We start from the raw sequence: 20016 nt of genomic DNA, 5'->3' as shown, positions 1-20016 counted from the left end.
TGGCTCTGGCCAGGGATCTCTGCTCTGCCCAAACAGGACTGGAGCCTCCCCCACACCTTGCACCCACTGTGATCCAGTATCCCAAGAACTGCAGCTGCAAGGGAGCCCCCTGAGAAAATGGAAATTGAAAATGGATACAAATCAGTAGAAAAGGTTAAAAATAAAAAGAGGCTAACAGTTGAGTTTACGACATAACTGATTTCTGATGAGCCTACCCATAACTGGCCTGATTATTAAATGTGATCTCAGGACTATGTAAAACAAGAAAAAGGGAAATGCAAAGATGGATTCAAATAACCAATTCAAACGGCTTAAGAGACAGATATTTTAATTAATTTTTTTTTAAAACCCTAAGCAATCCAATACTTGCTACCAAAACTTCTCCAGGCGGATCCTTACAAGCATCCTCAATTCTCAGGCTACAAAAGTATTAAAAAAAAGTAACTGTTTTCAGTAAATACAAACATCAGAAAAAAATCTCTGAAAACCCTGTCTATACAAATAGTAATAAATTCTTTAACATTTTGTACAACTAGAAGGTGCACAGACTGGCATTTCAGCGGTCAACATAGGCATGTCTTTATCAAAACAGTAAAATGGTTTACTTGGGATAAAGTATAGTTTAAAATGCCATAAATTAAATAAGTTAGTTCACATTTTCTTCCAGCACTTAGTACATCTTAGTCTCTAATGTGCTCTTGAAGCTTGCTTTAAAAGTTCCAAGTCTTTTCGTTTGCTAGAGCTCACTCTGGTGCAGCCATAACTCTTCCATTTGTAAAGGTATAAACTTTTCAATCTGACCTAGGCCCTGCCCAGCAGGACTGGTAAATAGCTTAGCCCAGGAAGGTTTAAAGTTCCCTCTGAAGCCAAGAAAGGCTATGCTTCCTGCAATGAACAATCCAGAGTTACAGAAGCAGAAATTAGACATGAAAGAGACACCTTTTAGATACAATTTACATGCAAATAGACATTACAACAAGATGACATAGGAGAAAATATATTCCATTCCTCCCACTCCAAATTTCCTCATATAATAGTAAATGCAGCCATCCTCACACCCCACCAGACACCATGGTTTTAAAAGCCATCACATCACCACTTTTAAGGTTTTAAACCTTAATTAGCAGTTTTCCACTAACTTCTTTATTTATAAATAAATAGTTTGACATCATCTTAATTGGAAACAACTAATAAAACACCTCAAGAATGTGACTCATCATAATTTAAAAAAGAAAAAATGTATGAGAAAATTAAACAAACCCTTATTTTGAAGATGAGCTGGTTTGGCTGTTCCCAGGGACATTAAGGCTTCCGAAATATTAAGGTTTCTTATGTCACCTCTTGTGCTTAGTAAAACTATTGATCTGTACCAGAACAAAGTAGTAAGATGAGGAAACTAAATATTTATCATCACTCATACACTTTCCAAATTAGCTTGCTTATTATTCACTGTATTTGGGGCAATACTTATACAGAGTGCTGATCAAAGATGGTTGGGAATTTTTTTTTTTCCCAGCTGAGAAGTGTCCTGTGTTAGATAAATGAAATTCTGTGAAAATTGTGACTTAATTAAACTTTTATTGAAATGCTATTGGTGGTTACAAAAGTTTGTCTAACGAAATTTATAATGCTTTCAAGAAAAAGTAAAAAATTCTGAAAAAATGAAAAATGGACCCATTTTGAAATCTTTTAACTAAAATTGCAATTTCTATTTCGTGAAGTTAGCTTTTCATTTTTCAACCAGCTTTAGTGTAGGCACCTTATTAAAATGGTTTAGTGACTTTTATTACTGTCAATGTATAAATAGAAATTAATAAATCTTCAACTTATTAACATTAAAGCACTTTTGTCAAAATTCTCATGCCACAATGCCCTCAATTAGACCAAGGCTTATTCTTCCTACCAGTGTAAGCTAAAAAAAGGTGATTACGTAATGTTTCATTAAAATGAATCCTTTGACAGGGAAAGCACATTTTTGGGATTTAATCCAAATGTTTAAAATTTACCTGGTCCATTTTCTCAAATGTAGCAAAACTGTCCCTTTAAATGTTGTGTGCTTCTACTTACTCCCTCAATCTAAAATGTTTTCATATCAACGTGAAAAGTGAGCTAGAATTCTCAGCCCACAAATATTGTTCTCTGGCAAGAGTTTGACTAACATGATAAAGCACTCCAGTGTATTTTGTACTCCAGTTCAAGTCTATATTTCATGATACGTATTGTAAATAAAATGGATAGGTTTATAATAGCATATACCTTTGTGGAATTCCAGTTTTTAAATATTCATCTATGCTTTTAATGTTTGCTTGAAGAAAAATTTTTTTTTCTGTCACAGTGCCAACACAGGCATCAACTACTAGGGTAAATACACCCACATCTTTGAAGGGAAACTTATTTCCATTGACCTGAAGTGAGAAAAGACATCATAAATCACTGCCTGCTTTTGCCAGCGATTTGCAAGTACAATAATATTCTTCTGCTCCTGTCATTTGGCCACATTTATCATAATTGGATTTATAGACACAGTAGTTGGTCTTTTTGACAACTAATAATTTATCAGAGATTCTCCATTCTTCCTTTTCCAAAAAGACCTGGCTGACGGGACTTCTTTATTCCTCAGAGACCCTTGAGAATCACCGAGCTTTTCCTCACTTCACTGTAATCGCTCTCAAGGACATGAATCCTATCTCAGCCACCACCATTCTTGACAAGGAATGGAGATAACTCACTTGTCCTGAAATGGTGCCATTTAGAGACTCAACCACTTCCCCTGTGCACAAAAGCAGAGCATGCAGCCTCCACAGTTGATTAAGTTGTACTATATTAACAAAACATCTTACCTGAAAATTGTTGTTAAAAATAAGCCACATAACTAATCCAAGCTCGTAAGGGATTTATGTTGCAAACACACATGCTGGTTATAGACCTGCATTTCTCTGCCTAAATAATTCAGAGTTTTACTATTTCACTAACACAATATATGCATTACTCTATAGGGCAAATAAAAATTAAAATTGCACCCTTGGGGTGCTGAGAATGCCTGCAAACCCCCACCTCCAGCATCGCATACAATCTCTCTTGGTTCCCAAGTGGAAAAAATGGCAACAGACCAAGTGTTAAGTAACATTACATCACCACATTATCACCACTGAATTGGAGTGTAAACAAAAAATAATGACCCCTCTCTTCTAATCAGTTTTGAAGGGCTTTAACAGAACAAAATGTTGGAGGATTGGTACTGTTAGGTAATAGTCTGTTAGTATAAGAGTTATCACTGATTTGGATTTAACCAACAGTATTGAGTACCCACCAGTTCCCACTGGCTTCAGCAGAAGGATGCTCAGCACAAAATTGGTGCTCAGTATGATACAAGATTGTACCAATGTGCAGCTGCCATAATTCAAAACTGCTAAGGAAAAAGCGGTAAAGGAGGCCATAGAATACTTACAGAGATAAAAGATGGAAGACTACTTTGTAATTCTACTTTGCTGAGTGGACTGAATTTGCACAAGGAGGTAGGTTTTGTGAGGATCACTGGTAAATGCCATCTAGATGTAAAAATAAAATTTTAATGTTTTACAGTTCACCCCTGCTTTCCCAGAAACTCTGAACAGCAAGTCTTATTTTAAACACTAGACAGCATACTGATAATCAATAGTTATTTGATAGACACTCTAGACTTCCAACTGGAAAAAAAACAAGATTAATAAATCAAACAGTGTCAAATTCATGGATACTTTTAGAATGAAAGCTCTTCAGGGAAGGGGAGCTATATAGCCATAAGTGCCTAACAGATTTTGGGTGCTGTTGTAATATAACTATTGGTATGGATGAAAACCAGCACATTAACATATTGAAGTCTGAGCAATGGCACTTGGTTCTTACAGCATCTCTTGGTGTTTTGCCCCCAGGCTTGTGCTGGGCATCAGTTTCTGAGCCACTTCTGTTTTTTTTGGTAACATAGCAGAAGTATGAAGTAACGTATGTGTTGGGAAAGAAGAGTAAGATAGCACTGAAGATACCAAACAGGTGCCTGTAGCCCTAATCTTGTAATCTTTATGCTGGCGATATTCCACCTGATAGCAACAGGAGTTTTTACTGAGTAAAAATTGCAGCATTTAGACTCACATTAATAGTTAGCATTTTGGGGGGTGATAGTCTGGGGAAGAAACTGCATGGACAACAAACTGGAAACTGAACGATGAAGAAATGACGAATAAAGTATATCACCATAAAGCAGACTTAACTGTAAAAATCGCATCCACAGAAGAACAAAACCTGGCTCACTGCAGTGAAATGAGAAGGGTGACAAAAGATCTAAGTGGCAGAAAAGACATGGTGGGGAAAAAAAAAAAAGTCATGAACTTATTTTTTCATGTTTTGTTTTTGTATGGGAGACAGATGAGTTATGGCCAGGGGTTCTCAACATGGTGCCTGTCGGGGCATCTAAGTGTGCTTGCGTACTGGCCGGCAGACAAGCATTCGCCGAAATGCCGAAAATCAGCGGCGACGCCTCTGGATGCTGCTGCTTGTCAGCGATATTCGGCTGCAATGCCTATTGACGTTGCCACTTGTTGGCGGCAATTCAGCGGATGCTCGTCCGCCGCCACAGTCCTCCATGGCTTGTCATCTGGCTCCCGCCAGATGAAAAGGTTGGGGGACCACTGAGTTATGGAACATGATAGGAGTATGAACATTTTATTGAACTGGAAAGAAAATACATTTTCCCTATGAAACAGAAGTAAAGAAAGGATGAGGAAAACCCAGTTACTACAAAAGTGGAAAAAGTATGTTATAAGTAGAGAAACCAGGCTCTTAAAGTCTTCTCTTTGAAAGAACAAAGAAAAATCTTGAAACATGTTACTGGAACAATGGAAGGTTAAGCAGCAACACAATGGATTAGATCCTCAACAAGGGCCAAATGCATCTGGTGCAAGTCAAAGGAAGGGAGGAACAGCTACTAATGGCCCCCCCAAGGGCTGAAACCACAGGCAGTGTTTGGTGTAGGGACATTCCAGCCATGCCCCTTTTCCTCTTGCTATGCCTCATTTCCCTGCTACTTCACAGAGGGAGCCTGTATGTAGTACTGAAACCAAGTATGAGGTAAGCTCCTCTGAAGTAAACAAGGACTGGGAAAGCCTAGAGATCAGGCTGTAACTCTCATCATCTTAATTGTCTCCAGAGTCTCAACTGTTTTATCATTAGAAAGACCCGACCCCTCAAAAAAGGTTTATATGAAACTGGAGCAGGACCTGATGATTTAAGTCATAGTTGTCCATAAAGCTATGCAGTGACCATGATTCTAGCAGCAGAGCCTGAGGGGTCATAAACTGCTTTTTGTGCATATCTCACTAGTGTTCTACCCTCAGTGACCAAGCTCTTAGCTTCCTGTCTAAGGAGTCAGTGCATGCTTAATTGAATACCATAATGCATAGCTATATCTGAACAGGGCAGCTTGGTACACCTCTACCCCAATATAACACTGTCCTTGGGAAGTCAAAAAAATCTTAACAGCGTTATAGGCGAAACAGTGTTATATAGAACTTGCTTTGATCCACCGGAGCGCGCAGCCCCCCCGGAGCGCTGCTTTACCGTGTCGTATCCGAATTTGTGTTCTATCGGGGTAAAGGTGTAATTTACCCACTTGGAAGCTCAAAATAAGCAGAATAATAGAGAGTCTTCTTCCAACAGCCTCCAGTTTATGCCCTCTCTCTCTCTATCTGAAGATGCGGTCAGGGTTTGCACTGTTACTTTTGCAGAGTTCCTGGCTATAGAGACCAGCTTTGAATTAGCCAAGGGACATACAACAAAAACAACCTAAGGACCCTCCAAGGGTACAGGAGGCATTACAGTTAGCTCTTTTTGATACTGGTGGTGAGGACAGAGAGAAGTGTTCTTTAAGCTTTTAAGTCAAGCAGTAGCCGTACAGCCAAAGCCTTGACAGAGCCCCCCCCCCCCCCCCCCCACAGTCATGATAGGGGAAATCAGCTGTCAGAGGTATGTGAAACAGCAATATGCCAAGGTCACCTGGCACTAGAGTCTCAAACAGAGGAGAGCTGAGACTAGTAAGAAGGCTCCAAAGTGATATGCTTTTGGAGAAGGAGAATAATGCCCATTTGGTGGATCAGAATGCTGCTTCTTTTCCTTCTTCCCTGAAACAGGGACATAAGAAGATTTGGAAGCCTGACTCTCAAAGTTGATCTGTGCTGATTAGAGCATTGAGGGAGTTTTTGATGGGGGCTGCAGTGCCAGACATCCGGTGAGAGGCACAGGACAACAAATGTGTGCTTTGGGGAGGTCGTTCTTAGATTCAACACCAAGCTGGGGTGCAGGGTGTGTCTCATGTCTCTTTACAGAAGACCTCAGCAAAGAAGGGGACCTGGAAATTCCTGATGGAGTGTTAGAATGATCCGGTTGAAGGCTCAAACAAGCCAAGTGCCCCTGCAGTTGTAAGTGCCTGTCCTTCTTCATCTGAGGAGTGAAGGCATAGTAAATTTTGCATTGGAACCCATGAGCTTCTCCCAGCAACACCAGGCATCAAGCATGTATGTCCCTCTCTGGAAAGATGGCTGAGAGGATGCACCCCTTTTGAGCCCTCTACAAGATCCTGGTATGACACAGCATTGGAGATAACACAAAGTAAGTAGCCCCCAACTACTGTAAGAAACTATAAGAAGATACACTAAGTAGCTCGCAGACACAAGAGGCAGTTCTATTTAGCTCTTGTGGAAGTGAAGAAAGTGTGTGTGTATGTGTGCGTGCGTGTGTGAAAACAATGATGTCATCTTACCATAAGAGAACTTCCTAGCAAGGAATGGCTTGTTATTTACAGTTTCATAGCCTCACGCTAGAGACACCAAAACCCTTAACTGAAAATGCAGAGGCCCTGAAGAATACCAATATTCAGACTGAAAAACAATACAGAGGGGCCGTTCCCTTTGGACTTTAAAAAAATGTTATTGGATCATTTTTACAAACCTTAGTTTTTGCAAAAACTTTAAAAAAAAAACAAAAAACAATTTTGAATACATTTGAAACTGAACTGACTTACCCTCCATTACTAAACAATATACACAATAGGAGAACTTTTTTCCAGGTTATATCTGCTTCTGAGGTGTTTTCACTCCTTCATGAAAACCATATTTAAGGCAATTACATGGAAGTTAATATCTACTGGTAATTTACATGCACATTTATGAATTTTTTTTTTACCTGAGTTGTGCCACAATTTTACACTGTGCAGTGGTTTTGGCTGGCATTGGTTGTAGAACAGTTGGTGCTTGGTAGCTACTTTGGATAAGCTTTTGTCATGCAGTTACTGATCTCTTTTGATTGAACAGTGGCCTGAATCTTGACCCTTTCACATCCCTGAGCTGAACAATAACTGTGACCATCCCTATTGTATTTGGCTGAAGATATAAAAACAGCAATCTAAACACAAACAATACAAGAGATTAGAAACTAGTTAATAAAATACAGAAATTTACATAATCAAAATTTCTTCAAACGTACTGATTAGTGAACATAGGAGACCTCACACTGCAAGCTTTTCAAGAACAGGATTTTTGTTTTTGTTATGTGCTTTCGTTTTCTAAATCTCTGTAAATTTACAGTCCTCTGTAAAAGTTCCCTAATAACTACTACAATAGGGAAGTCTTGAGTTGATATATATTAGAACTCTCCAACTGTTAGAGAAGTCATTATACCAGGATTTGTTTGAACAGAGAAAAAAAAATTACCACCATAAATCACCACCCATTCCCCCCCCCTTGCCCCCCGCACAAACCAGTAACTTTCACACCACACATCTTAACAAATGTTCACTAAACTTGCGATTGGCAATTAACATATCAGACATTAATGAAACAAAAACAGTGCTCTTATTGTACAATATGCAAAAGTATTACTGTAATTTAGAAAATAAAGAGCTTTAATGCTCTGACCGTGCATAAAGCCCAATAAACACATCCTGACTGGAAGACTTATATTGATAAACTCTACAGCTTTTCTATAGTTGCTTGTAACTGTAGTTTCTAGATGAAAAAAGAAAACCTAAATGATATCAGACTACATATATCTGTTTATCTACACAAGTATCTCAGACTACTTAATAAGAAATCCAAAAAATCTTATGCTAATATTCTGATTATAATAAAAAAGGGAACAAAAACAAATAAAAAACCACAACATGCAAAAAATGTTTACGTAGTTGTTTTTTTCTAAGGAAGCTTATTAAGGTCTTCAGTGGGAACAGTCACAAAAGTGCTTAAGGGACTTAGGAGCCTAAGTCCCATTTTTGAAAGTGACAAGCCTAAGTCACTTCTGAAAACTTTACTCCATAGTTTAAGAAAATAGGTCTGATTCCTTCTGGACCAACAGGAATTTTTTTGAACTCTGTTTAAGAGGGCAAACATTTACATTTGAGCCATACTAACTAACAAAGCAGTTACTTGCCAAAAGGTACCTCTCTGTGGTATTTGAGATACCACAGTTTCCTCTATATTAGAATAGGAAATAACTGTGGCAACTGTGGTATACGTTTACAAGAGCTGATCTGATGGCCACTACATTTATAATTACAAGTTATGTAGATTACTCTTCCAAATGGTCATGGCAACATGCTTAATGTTTCTCCATAAGATTTTCCTCTTAAGCAGCCGTCAGAGCCAATTCTTAACATAACTGAACTTGCAATTTTTACTATTAAAGTATCCTTTATTATCAACCTATATACAATTACCCAGTGCTGTGTCAAAATAAAACTTCTTCTCTGATCGATTTTTTCTGCAGCTCCATCATCGAAGTTACTGATGTATAGTCCTCCACACTATAGAAAGCAGATGTCTGCCTTTGAAAGACATCAATGTTACTTGAAAGTTGTGCTTAATGGATAACAGAGTCCAACTCGAATCCAGTCATTCCTGGAAAACAGAGTGAAACAAAATGTTATAATCATTCATTTGAGCAAGTTTCTTGTTTTTGTGGTTGTGGAAATAAATAAGAGTGTCAGAGAATATTTTCATTTCAGTTTATTCAGCAATTTCAGTTCACTAACTAATTGTTCAAAGTTAAGACACCATTTGGGAGCTGAAAAAGGGAAAAGCTGTTTTTCTCTTCCAATCTATGAATAAAGCTGTATGTGAGAGAAGGAGGTCACTAGTTCTAAAATCTTGAAGGACATTGTGGCCAGAAACTAACTACAGATAATACTTCCTGTGTTTAATAACTGTTTGTAAATGCAGCCAGCACATTAAAGGTAGTTTTAGTTAATACAAAAATTAAAATGTTTTTGTGCATTTTTAACTGAATTTCAATTTCCATCCAAATTGAGCTGACATGGCTCTCAAGTGGGGGGGACAACCAAAAATCAAAATCATCCAACTGAAAGTTGAGCATATCCGCTTAAATATAGAGTATCCCTCTTGGTTAGCAAAAAGCAGCATCAAATTCAGTTGTGAAGGTATATTTAATTGCAAATCAACATGTTTTTAATGATCATCAACCAATGGGGAAAAAAAATGATTTTAGGAAAGTCAAGTAACAAATGCAAAACATGAAAAAAAGTTATTTAAATCAAGATTTCCTGCTTGCTGATTTAAAACCATGACAAAAATTTCTATGAGTTAAGTCTCTTTGATTTAAATCAATCCACCTTGTTTGGATACAAATTTTAAATTTTCCAGTTTGATATACTGCATCTTATTCAGGTGACTCTTTACAAGGCCAGTGATAGGTCGAACCATTTGCGGTTCTACTCTGCACAGCTTCACGCAGTAATAAAGCAGTAGGGCTTTTCTTTAAATACCACTGACAGCGTTTTTCTGTATAGCTCTACACAGCTTTTGGTCCAGGTCTCCAGTACAAATTTTGCTTTTAATATTTTCTATTTCAAGTTCCAGTCTTACTCATGGTTGTAATTTTGAATGTATCCCAACATTTCTGCAACACAGTATTCCAATAGTGTCTTTTGTATTAAAGGCAAACTGAAGGAAACATACCTGTTAAAGTTAATGAGATAAAGAAAAGTGCTTTGGGGAGCTTGTCCATTCCAATGGATCGTATAGCCCTTCTGAAGCATCACTACAGGCTGGTACTGTTGAAAGGCAGCTCGCTGGTTAATACCTCGGAGTGCCATGGGGCTGAAAGGGTATTCGTCTCGTACTATGGTCATAGTAAGGTTCTGTGGGTTCCTTGTCTGGATGTATACTTAATGAAAAAAAAAGCATTAGACAGAAGAGGAGGAGAGATCTGAAGTAATCTGACAATTTTTTTTTTATCAGTTTCCCTAGAAACAATATATATGAGGGAAAATACAGATAAACAGTGTAACGGAACCCCTAGAAATAGATGTCATGCCTAGAGGCCCCAGTGAGCTGGCACTGTGGACACAATTAAAGACAGCCGCTGTCCTGAGAGTTTACAGCCTAAATAGACAAGGGCCAGCATTAAATTTTACCCATTTAACAGATAGAAAACAGATGGATCAGTAACTTACTTAAAAAGTCTCACACAAAGTCTGTGAAGGCTAGAATTGATCCCAGCAGAGGGTTTTTTTTTCAGAAAACTATATTTCACATTTTTAATAATATGTGAGAAACAGAACTGCAAGTGTAAGAAAACTCCCACACTTAAAAGTTTTGGCCAACAGGACTGCGGTATGCAGATGATGGCAAGTCAACTCACTGCATAAAGATTCACTTAATTATATTTGCTATCATAATCCCCTCCCTTCCCCCAACAAGTTGTTCCGAACCATCTAGAAGGCAAAGTAAGCGCAAAATAAATTTTTAAAAACCTAAAGAGGAAGGGCATTTCATGGCTTTGATATGTTTATTATATATATATATACACATATATATATATACACACATATATATATATACACACATATATATATGACTTGACAAAATAGAATTCACAAAGAACTGCAACAGTTCCAACCTGTGCATAGGTCCCACTGCAGACCACACCATTCCACTGTGTAATATTAATACATTTTGGATGTCGGATCAGGAAATTATCCATTCTACCAACATAAGTATCCTTGTATTCAGCCACAGAACCATCTATATCATGGAATATTGAGTTCTTGTCACCGTCAGCTCACTGTCTTCAAACCAGGGACCAGGTTTACCAAAAAAGACTTTCAGAGAAACCTGACCATAAAAGGGAAGTGAAACATTCCAATTAAGTCTCTCTCATAAAGCCACCAATTTCAGTAGTGCTACTGCATGTATACAGTTAGCAACACACTGATAAACATTTCCACGTATGCAAAGACAATCAGGAGTCTGACAAGGTTTATGAGCTGAATAAGTTCTCTAACAAGGACAACATAGTCTTGCAAAACAGAATTTCATTATTTGTAGTAGACACAGTTTTCAGTTAACACATGAAGCCCTGGTGGTTCAGACTTCTGCTAAAATGTTTCAGAATTCTGTGTTATATTTATGACTGCAAATTCATTATTTCAGCTGCCTAAAGAATCTTGTCTCATTATATCATTACACATCTACAATCATTTGTTTTTGATCTGAAAGCAAGCATTAAAAACCCAAACCAAAACCCATTGTTGTCTATACCCGTCTCCACAGCTAAGTTTGGGTTGGGAGGCTCTCCTCTTTGTTTTCATGCCTCACTATACAGTTCTGTCAGCAACTGCACAACCTAATAGGCGTATTCTTCACTTTACTGTTAATTCTATGTTAGAATTCAACGATTTAAGTAACTCTTGTAACCAGAGCAAGCAAACAAGATAAAAAAGAAAAAAGTTACTTTCCAAACTAAGAGAATAAATATTTGTAAATGTAATTGGCTATAGAGAACAGATTAGTCTAAATTAATGATATGCAAATTTCAAAAAAAGTCTGAAAGCTCTGTTCTGAATAGAAGTTGGGACTGGAAACTCTTGGGGCTAGAAACCTCACATAAACAGGCACTTGTTATTTCCTGAACTTCCTAGTAAGCCAGAAATAGTACAAGAGCAGCACTTCTCATGAGATTTTAGTACAATCATTTCTGGCTGAAATCAGGAAGTTCAAAGGCATGAGTCAATGGAGAAAAGTATAGTTTTCAACCCTCAAAGGTCCAATTCAGTCTTAATTGTAAGCGAAGGCAGGAGAAGCTGGTTGACATTTTATCCGAACCCATCCATCTCAATGCTAGCACGGGACAGACACCAAAAATGGGAAATGTAGGACATGCATATGTCCCCTATAAGTTGCTTAATCTCACTCCTCATCTGCCAGCCTGTTCAATGTTTCTGGAGCCTTCTCCTTAAATGTGGCAGACTCCCCTTCTCCAAACTACAACTCCCTTGCTCAGCAGACATTACCTGGGGGACCTCAGTTTGGACACATTCACCTGAAGAGAAGCAGCTACTTGCAGGAAAGCAGGGAAAAGGCAACCCAGGACCAGTTAGCACAGAAATGGGGCAGGTGGAGGCAATACTGAAAGCGCACATAAGAACTCCCCTTTCTTTGAAGAAATAGGAGGACATCATCAAAATTCTCTCAAAATAAGTCTCCTGCATGGGACACTGTACACAGAAATCATCCTTCCCTACTCCGTGAAGTCTCCCTTTTCCATCCCATCCACTGAAAATGAATTTTGCAATAAGCTTACATTGTATCAAACTTAACGAGAGAAATGTTGTTTTTAGGTGTCAACTGCCACGGGTTTTTCAACAGGAATCCAATTGCACTGGTGTATCTATCAGCAGTCGGCACAAAGTTTTTGAATGTGCATTTGGTAAGATGAATGGGTCCATCGTAAATCTGAAAACCTCTGATTGGAAATGTCCTGTTAAAAACAGAATATGTTTAATACGCACACACATGCATACATGACCTGTTAGAAATCTTGGTTCGGGGTCCCTGAGAGGCAATACTTCCCTTCATTTAAAAGCATTAAGAATGCAAGGCTAAGACAATGGTTTGTAGAGTGGGACACTAGAGACAAAGGAAGTCTTCCCTCCACTATTTACTTACAGGTAAGAACCTACACTTCAAATTCTGGAATTAGAAAAGGGAGCCAAGCTGCCTGCAGCCCACCCAACTATTCCCCTTTGCCTCTCCCTCCTAGGATGCTGTGGGACCCCTACAGCAGAAGTGCCCAACTGGGAGTCCCATGTGCTTGGGCAGGCAGGGAGCCTCAGGTTCCAGACCATCTTAAACTTCTCAGATGGCCTACCAGCACAGAGATGCCCTAAGCTGAATCTACCCCACACCTTTTCCCTTCTTATGTGAGGCAAGGGGTGCTATCTGGCAGTGGCTGAATAAGTTTCCCAAGGCACGCCGTTGGGGAGGTAGAGCTTGTCTGACACAGGGCGGGGAGTTGGAGCCAGGGGAGGGGGGCCCTCAATAGGCACCAACTCTGTGGGTGCTTCAGGGCTGGAACACTCAGAAAAATTTGTGGGTTGTGCTCAGCAGCAGCCACTGGTAGCCAGGCTCCCCCTACACCTTTCACCTTCGGTGGCTCCACTGACCAACAGCTGTTTCACGGCATGGAGGAAGCTCTGAGAGGGAGGGGAGAAGAGCAGGAATGGGGCATGCTCAGGGGAGATGAGGAAGAGATAGGATGGGGGAGAAGCAGGGGCAGGAAAGGCAGGGTGGTGACATGGTGGAAGGGATGGAGCATCCCCTGGCTAAAGGGGAAATCAATGCTTAGGGGCGTTCCTCCTCTGGTTGCAGCAGGTCCTAGCAGGGTGGGTTCCCTGAGCACCTGTGCAGTGCTAAATAGGCTGCTGCATGGCCACGTAGCTTAAAGGGAACTTAGGTTCCCAATCTTTATGGAACAATTGGAAGGACCTTGGCCAACAGAGGCCCTATAAGACCATGTTCTGTTATGAACAAAAAAAAAGTGTGATGAACTTGAAACTCTAGAGAACCCCCTGGGTGAGTTTTGAAGAATTAATCACATGACTGTGTGTAGGTCAGAGTTGGGGTGATCTCTCATAAGCTTATTTGCATACATGTATGTTTTCTGTTGTTGTTGTTGTTGTTAAGGTTCCCTCTGTAGTGCTTTTATCTTAAGAAACAAATATGCTTACTTAGAAAGAACTGTACGATAGTGTTGGGGGGTGCAGGGCTCCAGGTAACTGGCAATATGGCGTGGGGTCAGAAGTTTACATTCTCAGGCCTACGACTGCCTTTCGAGCTAAACAATATGTTCCTTTAAAGTTAGCATGAGTACATGTAATCATTTATCATTTTCTTGTGTTCTTTTGTTTATGGTACAAGATGTAATCGATCAGAGGGGGGGGGGTCAGTAGTATGGGTTAAGGATATAGTTAATTAAAAGATCCGGTAGTTAATGAATTGTAAATGATGAATTGTGGCACCTGTGAGCATCTTTGTAAACAAGTGAGGTATATAAGGTGGGGAAAACGATAATGATTCGTGCATGATCTGAGATTTTATATCTCCTTGCACCTTATTTGACTCAAACTGCCGGCCCAGAAGCAGAAGGTGATACATTCTGTCATCAAGTCCCCAAACCATGCAGTCATGTTTTATCTTGGAGTATTTTTTTTATTCCATGCAATGTAATACTAGTCCTAAATTTGTAGTACTATTTTCAATGAGACAGAAAAAGTAAATTTTGGAAAAAACAGCTTTGTTTTGCATACTGAAACACTTACCGATTTCTAGGAAGAGTGCGATTTTTATTATCTATTCCTCCAGTTCCTGAGTATTTGTTTTGGCCACCGTGGAAGCCATAATTCCTGCTCTCGCCAACAAACAAAGATTCTGATACTTCCTGGCTGGAGCCTTCATCTTTTGGGAAGCTTCCGTCACTATCAAAATGAAGTCCAAGATTACTGATATGGTACTACAGCAAACAGCAAAGTTAAATTGTTCTGAAATAAAAAGACATCCTACAAGTTCTAACTATTGTTTATCTTTATCTAAACAAAGCAGGCTGAGCCTTTTGTTTAGAAGGATATTGCAATATACAATTTAATCCCTGCTTTTCAAAAACCCTAGCCAAAAAAAAAAATCAACTGTATGTGCATTAAATCAATTAATTGTAAGTATTACATTTTCTTGTTCCCCTTGACCTCCAGTTCGCTCTCTAAAACTTGTATTTTCAGTATTAAGAACATTTTAATTATACAAAGGTGAAAAGCTAGGATGTTGGCAGTGGTTCTCAAACTTCTGTACTGGTGACCCCTTTGAGATAGCAAGCCTCTGAGTGCGACCCCCCCCCTTATAAATTAAAGCACACATTTTTATATATTTAACACCATTATAAATGCTGTAGGTGAAGCGGGGTTTGGGGTGGAGGCTGACAGCTCATGACCCCCATGCAATAACCTCGTGACTCTCTGTTTGAGAACACCTGTTGTATACTTTCCTAGAGTTCTGGTCATGTCATCCAATTATCTAGTATCATGACTCGATGGATCAGAGCTTCAGCAGAAGCAGACTCAGGGTCAAAAGTGGTGAGACCCTCTTGGCCTTCTCGTTGTCATTTTCACATTTCTAATTTTTTACATTTGGGTTTCTAAATAGCCCCAGTATCACATGTACTACTTATTCTTTGACATATACTGTGAAAAATTAAGCTAGGAAAACTGAACACAGCGATGAAATCCAGTACAAAAATACTCACCTGGCAAAGTTAAACCTATTCCATTGTCAGCAAACCTACAAGAGAAATAATTTTTCAACATAGCAAATTTCAAATCATGTACAATACACATTTCATGAACATTTAAGTGTATTTTTATTTTAGTTTCTCAAAGGATGAGAGGAGATTCACTTCAAACTGAATCGAATCTTAATCTGTGTATGAAACGAAACTTACAAAAAAATCACCATCACTCTTATACTTAGATTTCTGGTGTTTTAAAATGAGTATAACTGTTTCTATTTAGTTTTGTTTAGTGGCAATATGATCGTATATTTGAGGTTTCTCTAAGCGAAGTCAGAAGTTTTAAAACTACTTTCTATGGTCTCTGTAATTTTTTTGGACTTAAATTTCTCTATCATGTCATTTTAAATCCTGTTTGCTTCCCATTTAAATGAAATTCCATGTAATCTTACATGGGCTTAGTTTCAGCCCATCGTGGAATGGGAGAGTCGAACAGCTTCAATGGTTTAGCTGACATTCTCTCTCATAATCCTACTTTAATATAGGCTTTCCCAACTTTACAACTCACACTTCTACTAGCTTTTATATTGTTGTCCAAGAGAATGGTTTTTTTATAGCACGTAGAGGTTTGCTCTTGGATACCTACCCAGAGTTCTGAATGATGATGTCCCCTCCTCTGACCCAAGACCCATGATCATTGTTTTTAAAAGCGAATTAGTCTGTCAATCAGAGCAGCAACTCGGGGCTTCTCAGGGTCGGCATCTTGATGAGGTCGAAACCTGGATAGGAAGGGAAAAAAAGAAAAGAAAAAAAAGCCCACCTGAAAGGAAGGTATCTGATTTATGCTCTATGCACATACACACACACACACACTGTTGTGGGTATATACCACGATATAAACGCTTGCACTCACTGGACCTGCAAAATCAGCTCCTGCAACATGCTGAGGCAAAAAGGCCCATGCTGAAAGATGCCAGAGACTAGAACCCTAAATTTCACTGGTGAGACTTGTGGGGGGCACTCCATTCCCACAACAGTGTCTTCAGAGATCTGACCATCCTATTCTTGGGAAGAAGCAATAAAAGAGACTGAGAATTAAGCTTCTCTTCCCTTCCCTTCCCAGAAGGGCTAGGATATCTCCCCACTATGGATTCCCATCCTACTTTTCCTGAGCTGCGACCTTCCTATTCCCCGGCTCCTTTGTCCCACAACTTGAGTCTCACCCCCTTCTTCTCAAAGCATTAAATCAGAGGGATGGAAAGAGAGAGGAGGAAAATTGACACTGCCACTGAAAGGGCATGTGGGGCTGCAGTTGCACTAGACAGAAGGCTGGAGGGATGGGTGCTGACTGCTCCCTCCTATACCTTTCAAGTGCACCTAATTTTATGGAGTGCTCTTCATTGGGGTAGGATAAATGTTTCTCCACTCCTCCATACCTGCTGCCCAGCTGGTCCCACATAGTGGCAGCTGCAGCCTATTTTGACTCAGTGTAGCAGTGTACTACAAACACAAAAGCAACTGGGAGGATGAAAGAATAGCCTGGGTATAGGCCGAGGGGTGATGCCAGTTGGGGAGCCCATGAGAGCCCAAGGGGCTTAAGGCATATTCAGTTCCCTTGTTTTAAGCTAACCGGAAAAGTGGCAGATAATTCATACCACTCTGTATTTTATTGATTTGAACACAAAAGTAAATAGACTGAATCAAAAAGGTACAGAAACATTTGTGGAAGGGTGAAACCCACAAAATAACTGCTATGAAACTTGGCCCAATCCTACACATTAGGGAGCTCTCTGCACCATTCTGAGAACTTAGCTATTTTAAAATTTTAATATGCATTCAACAGTATTGAAGAACAGATTTTACCTCGCATTGTTGTCCAGACAAAGATATTCCCTTGGATCCTCAGCACTAGCATTGGTGGTTTTTACACCTTTATCAATAAATAAGCCAGCCTGAAACAAGTGAGGAAAGAAAAATAAATTTACCTGACCCAGTCCCAGATAACTTTACAAAATTATCTTTCACGATAAATCTGAAATTGGGTTCACAAAACAATGAGTCACTGCGTGTATAATGCTGGGTTTGTTTTTTTAAACGTACTCTCTTTAGCTCTCTATTTTCCTTAGCTAACATAGCCTGGGGAAATATCTCTCAAATAATACTTAGTGCTATCACAGGACTGAAAATGTTCATGGAAATACTATAGTTTAGAATTCATTAAAAACATTTGAAATCTGTTATTTTCAAATGTAATTAACTCTTCTACTGCATAGTCACCTCACAAAAATTGAAGTCTTGGCTTAGAATATTCCCTACCTTCAACCACATTTTAGTATAAATAGGAATGTGTGATTTGGTTTAAGAACCTCTACTAGAATATACTTCTGATTTGAACACACATTTGCCCAACTCTCAATAACTGCCTTCAATTTTCAAATAGAACTGTTTTTAATGTACAGCCCCCATAAAGTTGTGCATCCATGCTGTGATACTGTCACTCTTATTGGAGCAGGAAGGCTATTATAACCAGAAAAGTGAAAAAGAAAAAAATCAGTTTCTATCATCCCAAAGTATGTGGTATTAGGATTTGACTTTCAGAGAACTCTTATGTCACCTTTAAGCTAATATAGATGGGTAAAGAAATACCTAGATGGCTTTAAGTATCGGAAGGGTAGCCTTGTTAGTCTGTATCCACAAAAACAACACGGAGTCTGGTGGCACCTTAAAGACAAACAGATTTATTTGGGCATAAGCTTTCGTGGGTAAAAAACACACTTCTTCCAGGCATCTGAAGAAGTGGGTTTTTCCCCACAAAAGCTTATGCCCAAATAAATCTGTTTGTCTTTAAGGTGCCACCAGACTCCGTGTTGTTTTTCTAGATGGTTTTATAAAAATCAAGATGTAAATTGCCATACAGAGCAGCTACCATGAATTATAATGCTTTTTACAAAAGGGCTCAATAAGGCAAAAAATATAGAAGGGACAGTATCTTATTTTGTCCACTGAAGTTGCTATTTTAATTAAATTGGAATTACTTTGATTGGCTCAAGAGTCCTTTGCGTGTACCCACTGGTACCATAGATCTGAGCTGTCGCCAAACTACCCTATGAAATGGTCTATGGACTTCTCAAGTCAAAATACTGTGAGACGATAAAGAAGCACCTTGAAGTTTGTGTGTTAATGACCCAAGGGAAACAGGTCCCTGACAGTTATGAACTACAACTTTCAGTCATAGCCACCCTGATCCATGGTTCTCAAGGATCATTGCACTTCAAAGCACCAAATGACAGCCTTAAAACACTGAGAAGTTTCTCACATTGACAACTGCTATACTAACAATTTCTGTCAGCACATTATGCAAAACTATAAATACGGATTTTTGTTTTCGGTGTAATTCGACAACTCCGACCTTTTAAAAAAAGAGAGAATATTAAACACCAAACACTCTTGAGGATGAGCATAACAAGGGACTGCACAAGTACCTGATCATACTATGCGCTGCAATACTAGACAACCAATTTCAAGAAGAGCAAGCTTTCAGTCACCTCTCTGTGCCATTGTGATTTTTTTGCTAATCATGCAGGTCTTAATATTGAAATATTATAGTTATTTAAAGCCCAGGTATCAAGCTATTAGTACACTACCTAAAATTAGAATGAACTCTGTTGTTATAGAAGATGCCTAATGTGTAAGCTCTGCCTTGGTTTCAGGGTACAAACCATGAGAATCTCCTGTTGAACTCTTGTGGAACAAATACCATATTCCAGCATCCTGCAAAGAAGAGAGTGAGAACATGTTTTAAAAGTGACAAATTATCTGTCTAGCACCCAGCATGTTTAAATCTCATTACTGCTATATTGACTTCTTCAACAAATCAAACGTATTTTAAACATAATTTACATGCCTCAAAAAATAATAAAATGAAAACAACTGATATTCTTTCACAATGAATTCCACACTAAATTGTGTCTGAAAAAAGAACTGTCTGCAGAATAACTCAAAAAGGCTGTATGCATCATTACAAGGTTACACAGAAAAAGGAAGATTTTAGCCACAAAGTTCCCCTAATTTTGAACATTTCAAGTCTGAACTCAAAGTCACGAGGAAAAATTGTAATCCTTTTGCATGTCAATGACACATTACATTTCTGTGTACTCAATCATATTTTTGTTCAGCTAGCTAGCAAATCATTTTATTGTAGAATATATACAAATATTTTCCACTTATTTGTCTTTAAAATTGCTCATCACTCTGCCAATATCAAGATTTAATGATAACGCCAAAAAACTCAAAAGAGCTTTCAAAAAAATTGAGAAGTCTGGCCAGTTCAGAGCTCTGAGCCAATAATACGCAGCAATTATTTCACACACCTCTCCATCTTCTCTCAATTCCCCAAGCAACCACTCTTAAAAAGATGAC

At 38.8% G+C, this 20016-nt stretch overlaps 1 protein-coding gene across 1 annotated transcript in view; it reads right to left on the bottom strand.

Moving 5' to 3' along the window:
• Positions 1 to 311: 311 nt before the first annotated feature.
• The window catches only part of CEMIP2 (cell migration inducing hyaluronidase 2), an 80904-nt gene continuing 61199 nt past the window's right edge, over positions 312 to 20016 (bottom strand). Inside the window, 24 exon segments of the mRNA XM_030566980.1 lie at positions 312 to 762; positions 764 to 885; positions 1261 to 1364; positions 2257 to 2405; positions 3449 to 3490; positions 3492 to 3548; positions 7213 to 7229; positions 7232 to 7289; positions 7291 to 7412; positions 7415 to 7431; positions 8741 to 8869; positions 8871 to 8921; positions 9999 to 10206; positions 10920 to 11102; positions 11105 to 11173; positions 12632 to 12801; positions 14642 to 14821; positions 15612 to 15650; positions 16244 to 16308; positions 16310 to 16376; positions 17461 to 17549; positions 17608 to 17629; positions 19242 to 19284; positions 19287 to 19368. Coding sequence (XP_030422840.1) covers positions 688 to 762; positions 764 to 885; positions 1261 to 1364; positions 2257 to 2405; positions 3449 to 3490; positions 3492 to 3548; positions 7213 to 7229; positions 7232 to 7289; positions 7291 to 7412; positions 7415 to 7431; positions 8741 to 8869; positions 8871 to 8921; positions 9999 to 10206; positions 10920 to 11102; positions 11105 to 11173; positions 12632 to 12801; positions 14642 to 14821; positions 15612 to 15650; positions 16244 to 16308; positions 16310 to 16376; positions 17461 to 17549; positions 17608 to 17629; positions 19242 to 19284; positions 19287 to 19368 — 2160 coding nt within the window. The 3' untranslated portion in view covers positions 312 to 687.

The sequence above is a fragment of the Gopherus evgoodei genome, chromosome 6 (genome assembly GCF_007399415.2).
Source record: "Gopherus evgoodei ecotype Sinaloan lineage chromosome 6, rGopEvg1_v1.p, whole genome shotgun sequence".
Lineage (NCBI taxonomy): Eukaryota > Metazoa > Chordata > Testudines > Testudinidae > Gopherus > Gopherus evgoodei.
Note: the sequence above shows the minus strand (reverse complement) of the source record. Positions and strands in the feature narration are given on the sequence as shown.